Source organism: Bos grunniens, chromosome 20, assembly GCF_055505025.1.
Source record: "Bos grunniens cultivar Pamir isolate PY7600 chromosome 20, Bosgru_T2T1.0, whole genome shotgun sequence".
NCBI classification, from domain to species: Eukaryota; Metazoa; Chordata; class Mammalia; order Artiodactyla; family Bovidae; genus Bos; species Bos grunniens.
The window spans coordinates 47939967-47953176 of record NC_141184.1 but is presented as its reverse complement, the minus strand read 5'-3'; the positions used below and the strand labels follow the sequence as shown (position 1 = coordinate 47953176).

The 13210-nt window shown below is 48.6% G+C and overlaps 1 protein-coding gene across 1 annotated transcript; it reads left to right on the top strand.

Annotated features, from left to right (window-relative positions):
* The first annotated feature begins 3088 nt into the window (after window positions 1–3088).
* Window positions 3089–11469, top strand: MCIDAS (multiciliate differentiation and DNA synthesis associated cell cycle protein). Its single transcript, XM_086361708.1, has 7 exons — window positions 3089–3812; window positions 3900–3996; window positions 4169–4260; window positions 7707–7779; window positions 8357–8550; window positions 9145–9255; window positions 9508–11469. Exons 1-7 carry the CDS (start codon window positions 3696–3698, stop codon window positions 9946–9948), a joined length of 1125 nt encoding a protein of 374 aa, XP_086217834.1. The 5' UTR covers window positions 3089–3695; the 3' UTR covers window positions 9949–11469.
* The last annotated feature ends 1741 nt before the right edge of the window (window positions 11470–13210 follow it).

Sequence of the window (13210 nt, the reverse complement as noted above, 5' to 3'; positions counted from 1 at the left end):
TCCTCAATAAACAGGCTGTCTTGGTGGTTTATCTGAATATTACAAATGCAAGCATTTGTCCGGAAGAGGGAAGGTGAAAGCAAGGCGAGAATAGAGGTGGTCAGTAACTAAGGAGAGCACCTTCCTCCCTCGGGGCATCTCTGTTTGGAAACACCAGGTCCCTTGAGGTTTCTGTAGCCAGTTACAAGGCGAGTCAGGTTCACTTGTTGGCCTGAAACCAGGGACCCTCTTGTTAGGAAGTTGAAGACTGCTTACTCCTAGAGATTCAAAGGGTGTGGTGGGGTGTGAGACTGAAAATGCACTGCAGCCCATGTTGTTTATGGGGGTGGGAGGGGGAGGGCGAAAAGCACACTGCTGGTGCCCGGAGATGCCAAACTGACAAACTTTGGGACCAGGCAGTGCCACTAGCAAGTAAGAGAGCTACCCTGGTAAATGCCAGATAAGGAAAAATGAAGGCTTTGCAGGCAGTGGTGGCCACTACAAATTGAATCCGTTTATCCTGCCATCGCACCGCTTGTCTTATACCTGCTACATGTGAACCCACAGTAACAATATTACAATAGTAACAGCGCTTACATGTACCAGGCACAGTGTTCAGCGTTTGTTGTCTCAATGCCTCCAACAATAGGCGGAGTCTATTATCCCATTTTTCAGAGAAGGACACGGCCACAGAGAGGCTGAACAACAGTGGAGCAGCCAGGATTTGAAAGCAGGGGTCTGAATCCAGAGCTCCACCCTTTGCCACAACACTCAATTTCTCTCACTTACAGTTTCTGAAAATGCTCAAAAAAGTCTCTCCCCAAGGCAGATGTGGGACAAGTGATCTGCTCAATACCCTCCATTCAATAGGGACTATGGAGAATGTATTTGGAGAGCCAGTACAGTCCCTGCCTCTGGTCATGTTGCAGGAGTCATTTTACAGACGGAAAATCGAGTTAAAAAAATGGGACAGAGGCTTGCTGGAGTTCTGACTCCACAGCTGTCCCACCATCTTCATCCTCACTGTTGGGAATCTGCTGTAGGCCCTGAATCTGTAGCCTCCTGCAAATTTCTTAACTTGAACCCAAAGGCCAACTGTCACCAGGGCTGTTTTGAAGCTTAAACTAGATTCTTATTAGGTAATATAAAGTAGTGGTTAAACATCTGGGCTCTGAGATCAATTTGCTGGGTGACTTTAAGCAAGTCATATATCTGTGCTTAAGTCTCTCTTGTAAAAAGGAGAATAACGGTAACACTTACCTGGAAGTGTTGAGGTATAGATTTAATGAGATGTTCTCTACACGCCCCTCAGCACAGGTCTTGCCTGGTACATAGCAAATCTTCAAGAAGGCTGGTGCAGCCTACACAATGATGGGAAGGGAGGTTACACAGAAAGAAAACAAAATAGAGATAAAGCAAATATAGGAAAATGTTAATGCTACCATTGTTCATTGTTTTTCAAATTTTCTATATGGTAGAAAAAAATCAAGTTGGGGGGAATAGACTGTCATTCTACTGCATTTAGAATAAATCTGAATGTATGACAAATGGTATAAATAAAAAGCAAACTCAAAACATATTTAGAGACACTTCCTTGCTCTTCTTAGGCACCAATGTACACTCTAGAGAGAGGAGCACCTGACGTTAGGCGTTAGGCGTCTGGGACCTCTTCTCTCCTGATAGGTTGATATGCTGTGCTTTCCAGGAACTTTCTCCTTGGCTCAGGGAAAGGGAAGTGGTAATCCCCAAGCTGTTTGAGGAAAAGCTGGTCTGTGATGGTGAAAAGGAGGAGGAGAAAAATCATACCATCTCTTCCAAGTTCCAATATATCTGGACCCCTAAGCCCGAGTGTTAGGGGTTGGGTATCTCTGCAAAAGAATGACTTGAGCAATTGTCTTCACCAGCATTTACTCCATCACTCAGCTGAGACTGATATGGGTGATTTGGTGCCAGAAATCATTGAGACCAGGATAATCATGCTATTCCAGCACCCATTGCCACAGAAAATCTATTGCACATATTAAAATAGAATACCCTTATTTTTCTACGCCAGCTTGGAACTCATGATAGAAAATGGGCCTGTTTTGGATCTTGGGATATGTAGAGATCTCCCCGAAACTCAGCTAAGAGCTTCCCCAATCCTTTTACAAACTGGGAAGTCATTAAGGATAGGAACTGGGAATGGACTAGCTAGTGGCTAGGCCACTTGGGAACCAGAGGAAGTAGGAGACAAATTGGGCAACAGGCTGTGGGAGGCTGGAAATGCAGCTGAAAAGGCTTCTCAAAACAGCATTAATTTATCCACACCAAGTGCCAGTCACATTACATAAACAGTCTCATCTTCACAGCAACTCTCTTGAAGTTAGTGTTTTGGTTTAATGGTTTTTCAAAAGAACTAGGGTTCATGGATCTGGCGGAGCCTGGGTTCCGACCCTAAAGCCAGAGCTTTTTCCTCGCCATCAGCAATACCACACCACCTCTATCTGGCTGACCTCACTGGGTTCCTGCATCTATAGGTGGGTCAGTCTCTAAGTCTCTTCTAATTATATCATTAGGTTGCTTTCCATCTCTGTTAGGGCAATCTTGTGTAGGAATCCAGATAACAGGTGCAAATAGAAGAGGATCATGCCCTTTAAAAGAGGATCTTGCATTACTCCTGTGAGGTATAAGACATCAACAAAGCGCCCAATGGAGGGTCACAAAGATTTCAACTTCAGATGATTGTTCAAGTTGGATGGACGTAAGAGTGGTCCTGAGAGAGACCTCTCACCCAAGCAGCTGAAGATGCCCCTTCCTGGGAGAGGCTTCCAGCTTGGGAAAGAGGAGCCAAGACTCCCGCAGAGCAGTCGAAGCAGGTTGTACGAAAAGTGGCCAAGTGCTTGGAGAGGTGGCTGGGGCTTCCGTGGGAGAGACCTGGGTTTTAGGGGATTTGGGGCTGTAGAGACATGCGACCCTCTGTTGTAAAGTCTATGTTCAGGTGCTGCTGCCTGAGAAAGTGCGGGGTACGGGTCTGGGGAAGGGCTCTAGGCTTCAGACAAAGTAAAGTCAGCACCAAGACGGCTCTCCTCCAGCCCTTCCGTAATCTGGGGTTATTCTAGGGAGTCCCCGCTGGAATTCTACATCCCCACCAAATCCTACGTACATGGCGGGGCAAATGCTGGGCTCTGGCTTTGGCGATGGACGCTCCAAGTTTGTTTCGTGCCTTGTGGCTGGGGGAGGAAGAAAATGAAATCAGAATCGTTGACTTTCCCATTCCCGCCGTCCGTAGGCGGGAAGGCTGTACCCAGCGTTAGGGACCAGTAGGGGATGTCCTCCCCTTCTCTCTTGTCTGGCGCGGCCGGGAGGCTGCGGCGCCAATGCCAGCCTAAAGGGCGCTCGCGGGCCTCGGCCCCGCGCTGCAGTTCCCGGGGGAAGCCGCGTTGCCAGGTTGGGTTTAACGCCTCCGCCAAAGTGCAGATTGTCCGGGGCTGAAGGCGCCACCTCTGGCGCTCCGGCGCGAGCCGCCCCTCCCGCGCGGCGTCCCCCCCTCTCCACCGAGCCCTCCCTCCTCACCTCCACTGTAGTTCCTTTGCCCCACCCCGACCACGCGCCTCCCCGACTTCTGGCCGGCCTCAGAGCCTCCCGAGCGCTGGGTGTAGAGTCGCCATCCCGGCCCGGGCCGCCGCCTCCGAGAAGTCGGCGCGGGGCTCCGGGCCTGAAGCGGACCCGGAGGCAGGATGCAGGAGTGCGGGGCGACCGCGGCGGGTCGCCGGGCCTTCGACAGCATTTGCCCCAACAGGATGCTGGATCCGCGAGGCCGGCCCATCAGCAAGCCCGGGAAGCCGGAGAGGAAGGTGGGGCCAACGGGCCGGGGCCGGGCGGGGTCTGCACGCTCCCGGCCCCAGGGCTGACCCGCGCTCACCGTTTCTGTGCCCGGCTAGTTCGCTCCTCCGCGGAAGTTCTTTCCCGGTAGCAGCGGCTGCAACCGGGTATCGGTGTACGAGGATCCCCCAGACGCCGAGACCCCTGCACTGCCAGGTGAGCACGGTGGTCCCTGCTCGACCCCTCGAGTTCCCCAAGTCGGGTGGGTGGGGCGCGCGAGGCTCAAAAGAACCTGGGGTTTCGGAATGTCTGGCGGCGATGCCCGCGGCTAGCCCTTGCGGGAGGCTCAGGGTCCGCCCGGCGCGTGTCTCGGGTTCTCGCCGCGCAGCGCTCACCACCATAGACCTGCAGGACCTCGCTGACTGCTCCTCGTTTCTTGGGTCCGACCCGCCGCCTGGTGGTGACTCAGCCGCCTCACAGGTACTTCCCCTGGTGGAATGCCCCCTGCCTCTCAGCCCAAAGTTCTATTTCCCGAGTTTCCTTAAAGAGCCGTTTGGGGAGTGGAGCACAGGAACACCTGGTTAGCAGGGAGAGATGTCCTGCAGGAATCCGAACCGCGAGAATAGGAACTTCCTCCTCCCTCCTAGTATGTTAACGGTGGCTCCATTCTCAGAGCTGTTTTGACCAACTCTGCACAGGGAGGGCTCCCCTGCCAGACGGGTCTCCCGTTCTCCTCCCCATCTATTCCTTGGAGCTGCGGTAGAGCAACTCGGAGGTTGCACACCGAGAGATCAGGTGGGTGGGTGGGAGCACAGTTGCACTCTGGGCACCAGATCAGCGCGTCCTCTCTGTCCTTCCAACATGCCTTTCCGGGTCATTCAGTAACTATTTTCATTCCCTGGATGTCTAAGGAGTGTGGAGATTGGAGAATAACTTCTCCATCGAGACCGGAAAAAACGAAGAGAATTTACATTTGGAGGAAGCCGGAAGAGTAACAAAGGATTTGAAGAAATCTGACTGAAAACGTTGTTCTCTACAGAGATGGCCCTTCAGCAGATGGGCACTTTATAAAAGTCCTTTTCACCCTCTGCAAAGGCTACTGTCACTCCCATGGGGGAAAGAGGCATTTCCCCCAAGAAAACCTATCCTCTCACTTCCATCTCATTCCTACCACTCACCAGGGCTGAGACCAGAAGCCTGGCTCACTGATGGGATATGAAGTGCCCAGAAGGACAGGAGGTCCTAGCTAGATGGCACCTACAAGAAGAGCCAGTTCCAGGTTCCTGGCAGCAGGTGCTGGGGACATGAGAGTATAGAACTCTCCAGAGGATATGACCACCTCCTAGAACTGTGATTGGGATGGTGGAACAAAGTGTCCCAGGGTCTAAGTGCCTCTTAAAATTGGGCCAGAGCCCAGGGAGACTTGGGGTAGGTGGCCACTGAGAGTAGAGACTAGGAAGGCAGGAAAAGTGGGCGTTGCCCTGCAGAAGCTATTTATTCTCTTGTTCTCTTAGAGTCTGGATGCTCAGATTAAAAAAAAAAAAAAAAAAGACAATACAGGAGCATCATTCAACTGACCCGGAGGGTTACATAACTCCCTTACTCCAACATGTTTATTTTGCAAGAGAAAAAGCAGGCTTTTGCTGAATTTTGGCTTATATATACAGAACTTAAATTTGACATCATGTTCTGTTTTAGTTTTTTTTCCCCCTGCTGTTTGTGTTGGAGAAGTGCCAGGTTTTTATCTAATTGGGAAGATAGTAACAGAGTAACCACAGAAATATCATTGAACTACCTAGGATTGTGGCAGTAGTGGCAAAGAACCCGCCTGCCAATGCAGGAGACATAAGAGACTCAGGTTCAACCTCTGGGTCAGGAAGATCCCCTGGAGGAGGAAATGGCAACCCACTCCAGTATTCTTGCCTGGAGAATTCCATAGACAGAGGAATCTGGCAAGCTACAGTCCATAGTGCCACACAGAGTCAGGCACGACTAAAGCGATTTGGCACAGCATGCACCAAAGATTAAGCCCACAAACCAGAGCCCACGAACCGAACCAAAGTCAGCCCATGTCTCCTTTGAGTTTCAGAGAGTTTTAAGGGCAGAGCTCTTGCCAGATGGCCCAAGAGATCCAGCAGTTGTCCTGGGGAAGGCAGAGCTGGTGCAGAAGGAGATACATCCCCAGAGGAAGACTCTCCAGGGGAACCCTCTGGCCAGTACACACTCTGGTTATATTTCTCCTTCCTGTTGGGGAAAGTGGACACAGAGAGGAAGTGCTCTAGAAGTGTTTGGGGTCCAGAATGGGCCAAGACCTGGGGTAGCACAGGAGAAAGCATTTCCTGGGCACCATTCCCTTAGGTGGCCTCCAGTCTTCTTGTGGTAAGAGCTTTTCTCTACTAAGAGGGAGACATTTTAGCCCTTGGAAAATGCCTCATTTCTGACTCTTTCAACCAGGGAAGAATCTGTGCTTCAGGATCTGTCTGGGGCCCTCAGTCCTTCCTTGCTAAGCTGCCTTCCCTTTACAATCTCAGATTTCAATTGGTGCTAGACTTCTCCTCCCTGAAGGAAATGGATAACTTGTACATTCTTTGAAGTTAGAGTCAGATTAAGCTCTGACTTATTCTGGCCTGGAGAATTCCATGGACTGTGTAGTCCATGGAATTGCAAAGAGCAGGACACAACTGAGTGACTTTCACTTTCACACTTCAACTTCAGATTAAGCTCCTCTTCTCAGAAGTATCTGAATGGTTAAGATGGGCTTTTGGGAGACGAGTAAGATTAACCCAGAGGAATTTAAAAAAAAAAAAAAGATGATAGAACAAAGATCATTAGAACAGATATTTCTGGTGGGCGTATTGGACGCATCTCAGATCATGCCCCTTTAGGGACCTCTTTCCCCTTCCCCGAGCTCTTCATTGGAAGCCAGGCTTTCCTAAAAAAAAAAAAAGAAAGAAAGAAATAAAAGCTAGAGGCAACGAGGGGTAGAGGAAAGAGGATTTGAAATAGGCACCAGCATTCTGGAGCAGAAGCTCCAGTTTCACTATTTCAAAGTTGGGTGCTTGGGCAACTCAATTTCTCTGAGTTCAGCTTCTCCATCAGGGGAGGAATCACTTCTTGATCTCTGCTAGCTTCCTGAACTGCTGTGAGAATTAACAGAGAAAATCAACGTATAAGAGTTTTGTCAGCTCTGTCCGCGAATTAAGGGAATAAGAAATTTCCTGGCAGCCAGCATTTACCGTACCCTTTGGTTTCACTCACCCAGACACATTGCAGGAACCCAGGAGAGCGTCCAGTCCACAATGTTAGAGGTGCATCACGCTGGACGGGGAAAAGTCAACTCCAACTTTTTGAGAAGCAAAACAGCAATAGGGACCACGCCGGCTGCATGCTGAACAGAGGCACTTTCCACATAGCATCCTTAGCCCATCATGTCTTAGCCGACCTTTTCCTTTTCTTGGTGGGGACGGGTGGTTTAGCTGTGATTGAGCCTTCTCGGGTTATGTGGCCTGGAGTTACTGTTTTGGATGCCCCTGCACGCTGGCAGATCTTGGGAGCAAGGACGGAGTGTTTGCACACCGTGCTCCCAGCTCTTAGAGCTGTGGCCCCTTGGTCTGTGAGAGGTAAGTCTGAGCTGGAGGTCTGCGGCCTCACTAGGCGGCGGAGGTGAGCTGAACACAGTTTCAGCGCCTGGCCGGACCCTCGCAGCAGGGTCCCCACTTGGAGTGTCCCTCTCCCCACCATGGCAGTGCAAGCCTCCTGGATTCCGCGCCTCAGGCGGGACTTTGATTTTCAGGTATAAGTTTCCACTGTGAATGCGTTTGGGCTTAGACCTGCCACCGAGTCCCAGAGGTTAGCTGACCGTCTAGGAAGTGTTCTAGACCCCCCAGGCTTAACATTAACTAGTTTTCACCTCTGGTTTATTTCAGAGCCATTCCCTGCAAACGGCAGCGGACTTCGATCTGCAGGATTTCAGAGACACTGTGGATAATCTCATTGCAGGCAAGTGCAGTTTCTGCAGTAAAATTAAAGCGGGGGTGTCTTCCACCCCTCAAATCCTACAAGTTCGAATTTCGTGGCCCTGAAGGTGGTAAACTGTGTACCTATTAACAACTCGCCAGCAACTCATCAAAGTGTCAGGCTCTTCCATATTTAGGGGATCCCCTCCCTTTTCCTTATGGTGAAGATGAATCGCTGGATCGCTATAGATAGCCTTTTCTCCACTTGCCAGTGCAACTTCTGGAAGAGAGCCCAGCCTTAAGCTGTGACGTGGCTAGGAGAGCCTGGGTGACAGGAGTGTGCGGAGTAGTGGATTTGGGTGACTTCAGACAAGTTTGCCCCAGCCACTGTGGAGGTTCAGTGTAGAGCGTCTCAACAGGCATTTATTGAGCACCTGCTGAAAGTGTACAGGATATCAAGAAGGGCCTGGGAATCGTGGGGATTGCAGAGTGAGGGTTGATTTATCAATAAAGAAAAATCTCTATATAAACCCTACACCCATCGTGACATTTTGCCCCTGTAGTTAGCCAGGCGCGAGTCTGAGGCTGCAAACCCAGCTCCCTCTCTTCCTCTTCATCAGACTCATCCTCTTTGATGTCGCCTTCCCTGGTGGGTGGAGATCTCCCGTTCTCTCCTAGCGACGTCCTGCCATTTGGTCCCTGTCTCTCCCCGCTGCTGAGCCCACCTGAAGTGCCCCCGCCAGAGCAGTACTGGAAGGAGGTGGCCGACCAGAACCAGAGGGCATTGGGGGACGCGCTCATCGAGAATAATCAAGTAGGGACACTGGGCTGGCGTTTAGGAATCCTGGGTTAGGGGCAGGGCATGGTGCTCGGGGACGAAGTGGAGGCTGCAGGTGCAGAAATGTGCCCTGTTGGCACGTTAGAACCAGTGGATCAGTCCAAGTAGCTGCTATTCCTCCACTGGCTCAGTTTACAACGTCCCTAAGTGGGAGAAATCCTACCCACCGGATTTTTATTAGGGCCACCAATATTTATTGAGGGCCATATGCCTAGTATTGCGCTTACCCATTTACTTTTCCTCATTTAATACCCACAGACATTGAGCTAGATACTCTTACCAGCCTCACTTTGCAGATAAGGAAACTGAGGTACAAGAAGATTGAACTTCGGAGGCAGAATCTGTATCTGCCTGTTGCCCAAGTCAGCACTCCTCATCACTATACGGAGGATTTACTGAGAAACATTCTAAGTGCTTTGTAATAAAAACTGATTATTCTCACCAGTGTAAACGTTCTTGGGCCCCCAAGTTTCTGATTAGACGTGAGGATCTGGGTTCAGTTCCTGCCGAGTGTACAGACGAGAGAGAGCACGGGAGCCTACAACTCGATGTTTGGGTCCCCTCCTGCAGCTGCACGCGACGCTGACCCAGAAACAGGAGGAAATCGCCTCCCTGAAGGAGCGCAATTTGCAACTGAAGGAACTAGCCAGTCGGACCCGGCACCTGGCCTCGGTGCTGGATGTAAGTGGGGCGCGGGCGTGTAGAACACTGCATAAGTCGGAAATACTCCTGTGTACCCTTCACCCCCACCCTGCTCCCAGTGTTGGGACTCGGAGAGGGTCGAGGGAAGGAGAGGACCGCTGGCAGCTCTCTGAGTCACTCGCAGGGGTCTGCCGAGTCGCGCTGTTGGAAGTTAGCCCAGGCCTCCTTCGAGAGCCAATCAGAGGCGAGTCTGGCTGGTCCCAGAGCGGCGCTCCTCCTCATCTCTTGTAGAAGCTGATGATCACCCATTCCCGGGATCCCGGGGCGGCAGCCGAGCCCTTCCTGCTCAAGGCGACGGCCAAAAGGAGCCTGGAGGAGTTGTTCAGCGCTGCGGGACAGGATTGCGCGGAAGTGGACGCCGTTCTGAGGGAGATTTCCGAGCGCTGCGATGAAGCTCTGCAGAGCCGCGATCCCAAGAGGCTCCGGCTGCAGCCCGAGCCCCAGAGCCTGGACCGCAGGCCCGGGAACCTGCACGGCGCCTTCCCGGGGCTGCGCACAGACTGCAGCCTGAGCACGCTGAACCTGAGCCACAGTGAGCTCGAGGAGGGCTGCTCCTTTAGCACCCCCATCCGCAGCCACAGCACCATCCGCACCCTTGCTTTCCCCCAGGGCAATGCCTTCACCATCCGGACCGCCAACGGGGGTTACAAATTCCGCTGGATCCCCAGTTGAGCTGGTATGAGGTCCTCCGAAACACTGCCTCTATGCAGATTGAAGCGCCTGGAAGCTAAACGCGGGTAGCTGAAACCTGGTTTCTCAGAACTCCCTCTGCAGGATCGATACCACCCTGAAACTTTTTTTTTTTTTCCAGGAACAAGAACGTAAAACGTTTTGATACTGATGCACTGTAAAGTTCTGTAAAATACTGTATAGTCCCTCCCCTTTTCACAGCGAAACCGTGTGTATGTGTGTGTGTGCATATATCAGTCAATTTTAAAGTATTTATTTTTAGCAGCTTTGAATTATGTACTTTTCAGAGCTGGAAGGGGACCTAAAAACCACTTCAATTTAGTTCAGTCACTCAGTCGTGTCCGACTCTTTGCTACCCCATGAATCGCAACACGCCAGGCCTCCCTGTCCATCACCAACTCCCGGAGTTCACTCAAACTCACGTCCATCACGTCGGTGATGCCATCCATCCATCTCATCCTCTGTCGTCCCCTTCTCCTCCTGCCCCCAATCCCTCCCAGCATCAGAGTCTTTTCCAATGAGTCAACTCTTCGCATGAGGTGGCCAAAGTACTGGAGTTTCAGCTTTAGTTTTCTATTCCTTCCAAGGAACACCCAGGCCTGATCTCCTTTAGAATGGACTGGTTGGATCTCCTTGCAGTCCAAGGGACTCTCAAGAGTCCTCTCCAACACCACAGTTCAAAAGCATCAATTCTTCAGCGCTCAGCTTTCTTCACAGTCCAACTCTCACATCCATACAAACCATAGTCTTGACTAGAGGAACCTTTGTTGGCAAAGTAATGTCTCTGCTTTTGAATATGCTATCTAGGTTGGTCATAACTTTTGTCCCAAGGACTAAGCATCTTTTAATTTCATGGCTGCAGTCATGATCTTAGCTGTTCTTAATTACATAATGCCCTACTTCTACAGGAAGCAAAAGGAGATTGGAAGAAATTAAGTAATTTTCTACAATCACAGGCGTCATGCGAACCTTCTGAGTGTTCTCACTACTTTTTTCAAAGATTGTAGGTCCAGAAGCCAGGTCTTTGGGTGAACAGTTTCAATACATCACTCATTTCCCTTGATCCATGAAGAACATTTAATTTCGCTACTATTGAAACTTTTCATTGTAGCTGAAGGAATAAAAAATTAGGAGAGGTTAGGATTAAGAATTTCTAATCACTTGTCTCAGGGCAAGCAATAGAACAGGTAAGTGCAGATTCTGAGTCAATGGGTTTTAGCAAAAACAGGTGCTAAACACATTTGTTTGTAATGATTATTCTTATAATTTTGTAAGATTTATGATAAATATTTATATGAATAATATAGTTTTACTTGTCTAAACAGAATAACCACAGAAAAAGCAAGCTTTCTTAGTAAAAAAACATTTAAAGAAAATGGCATATCCCACGTGAAAAAGAATGTATTTTAACGTGTTCATTTTTATTTTTTTTGGTAGAAATCAAGTGTGGAAATCTTGGTAAAACTATTTATTTGAATTCCATGGATAAAACTAGGGTACACATTCATGTTTCATATTTCTTGGCTTCATCTTCTAAGAAAAATGGGGGTGTTACCGATGCCTTCACTTTGCCTTTTGTTTATTCCCTTTTGAGTGCCATTCCTTTTCCTATTCTGTTGTGAAATTTTGTGAGTGGAGTATGTCAAGCAGTGATTTGTCCCCACCTCCACAGTCCTCATCATGAGGGCTACTTCTTGTCTTTGGGGGCTCAGCCTGGGCATGTTTCCAACCCTGTTACACCACATAGCTGGTTCTGCCATCTGAATGCTATTCTGAATGGAGTGATCAGGTAACAAACAGGTGAGCTGGGCGGGGTGGCAGAACCTGCTTCTCCAGTTTATCCTGTGTACTGTTATCTACACTGAAATGGCCATTTGGAAAACAAACAAAAAGGTGACAGAGCACATTTCCTCATACTTTGTCTAACAAACGGACTCAAAAAATATACTGGATGGTTCAGAATTCTTTGTATCAGCTTAAATATGAAGTCACTGCAGTTCAGCATCAGAGGAAACAAAACAAAAACAAAATGCTTTAACTTGTTTCGAGAAACAGTCAGCTTGTTAAAAGTTCTTTTCCTCTCCACTCAATTAGTATTTTCATAATGCATTAGCTTCAATGACAGAAAAGTTAAAAAACTATATGTATTTTTCTACTTGTCTTATGCCTCGAATTTAAAAAATTATAAGGCTTATCAAGAATTCCGTGTAAGGTGGTCGGTGGTTTGGGGCCCTTCCCTGAGCTGAATGAGCCCACACACCACAGCTTCCTTGACCTGGTATTTTCCTTACTTCTTTGGGATGTTAACCACCCAATGACTGAGTGCTTATATTAGCAGTGAAGGGAGCTGTGCCCACTAATATATGTCCTTATGTTCCTTCCATGGTATGAATTCTTGTTACTGCTTGTTGCTGGTTTAGTAGAAAACATCAGTGAGAACAGCTTTGAACCAAATCTTAGCCATTTTCTCCATGATTCTTTGAGCTTATGTTCAGCTGTGTGATCTAGCCTAGATCATGAAGACATGTTAGCCTGAAATTATCACAATAATTTCATTTCAAATAGGACCAGACACCATTCAAGATGTTGGGGAGTCAATCATGAACAAAACCAAGACCTTGTTATACAGAAAATAAAGCAGAGTTTAGGGATAGGATGTAACCAGAATCATTATTTTAGATAACATGGTTGGAGTGTTTCTCGAACACTTTCTATAGCAGCACAATCAGTTTGAAAAAAGAGGCACACACACTTTAGCTAAATTATTTTTAAGGAAATGGCTTCATATTTGCAACAGTTAGATGTTGTTGTAAAGTAGTGGTTCTTAAACTGTAGCATGTATCAGAATCAGCTATGCTGCTGCATGCTAAGTTGCTTAAGTCCTGTCCAACTCTTTGCGACCCTATGGACTGTAGCCCATCAGGCTCCTCTGTCCTTGGGATTTCCAAGGCAAGAACACTGGAGTAGGTTTCCATTCCCTTTTCCACAGAATCACTTACAGGGCTTATTAAAACCCAGTTTGCTGGGACCTCCCCAGAGTTTCTGATTTAGTGAATCTGGGTAAAGTCTGAGAATGACAATTTCTTACAAGTTGCAAGGTGATGTTGATGCTTGGACCTAGGACCACTGTGGTAAAGAAATTTTTTAAAGATAACTTTCAAAAAGATTAAAACAAACAAAAACCAGCTGACCTGATGGCATGAAAATAATTCTTGTGATTTAGGATTAAGTTTTTAATAATAAA

What these genes read in the sequence shown, in the direction of transcription:
- MCIDAS (XM_086361708.1), top strand. Translation starts at nt 3,696, where the DNA reads ATGCAGGAGTGCGGGGCGACCGCGGCGGGTCGCCGGGCCTTCGACAGC. An exon ending in CCGGGAAGCCGGAGAGGAAG is followed by an intron (nt 3,813 to 3,899) that starts GTGGGGCCAACG and finishes GTGCCCGGCTAG; the next exon opens with TTCGCTCCTCCGCGGAAGTT. An exon ending in CGCTCATCGAGAATAATCAA is followed by an intron (nt 8,551 to 9,144) that starts GTAGGGACACTG and finishes CCCCTCCTGCAG; the next exon opens with CTGCACGCGACGCTGACCCA.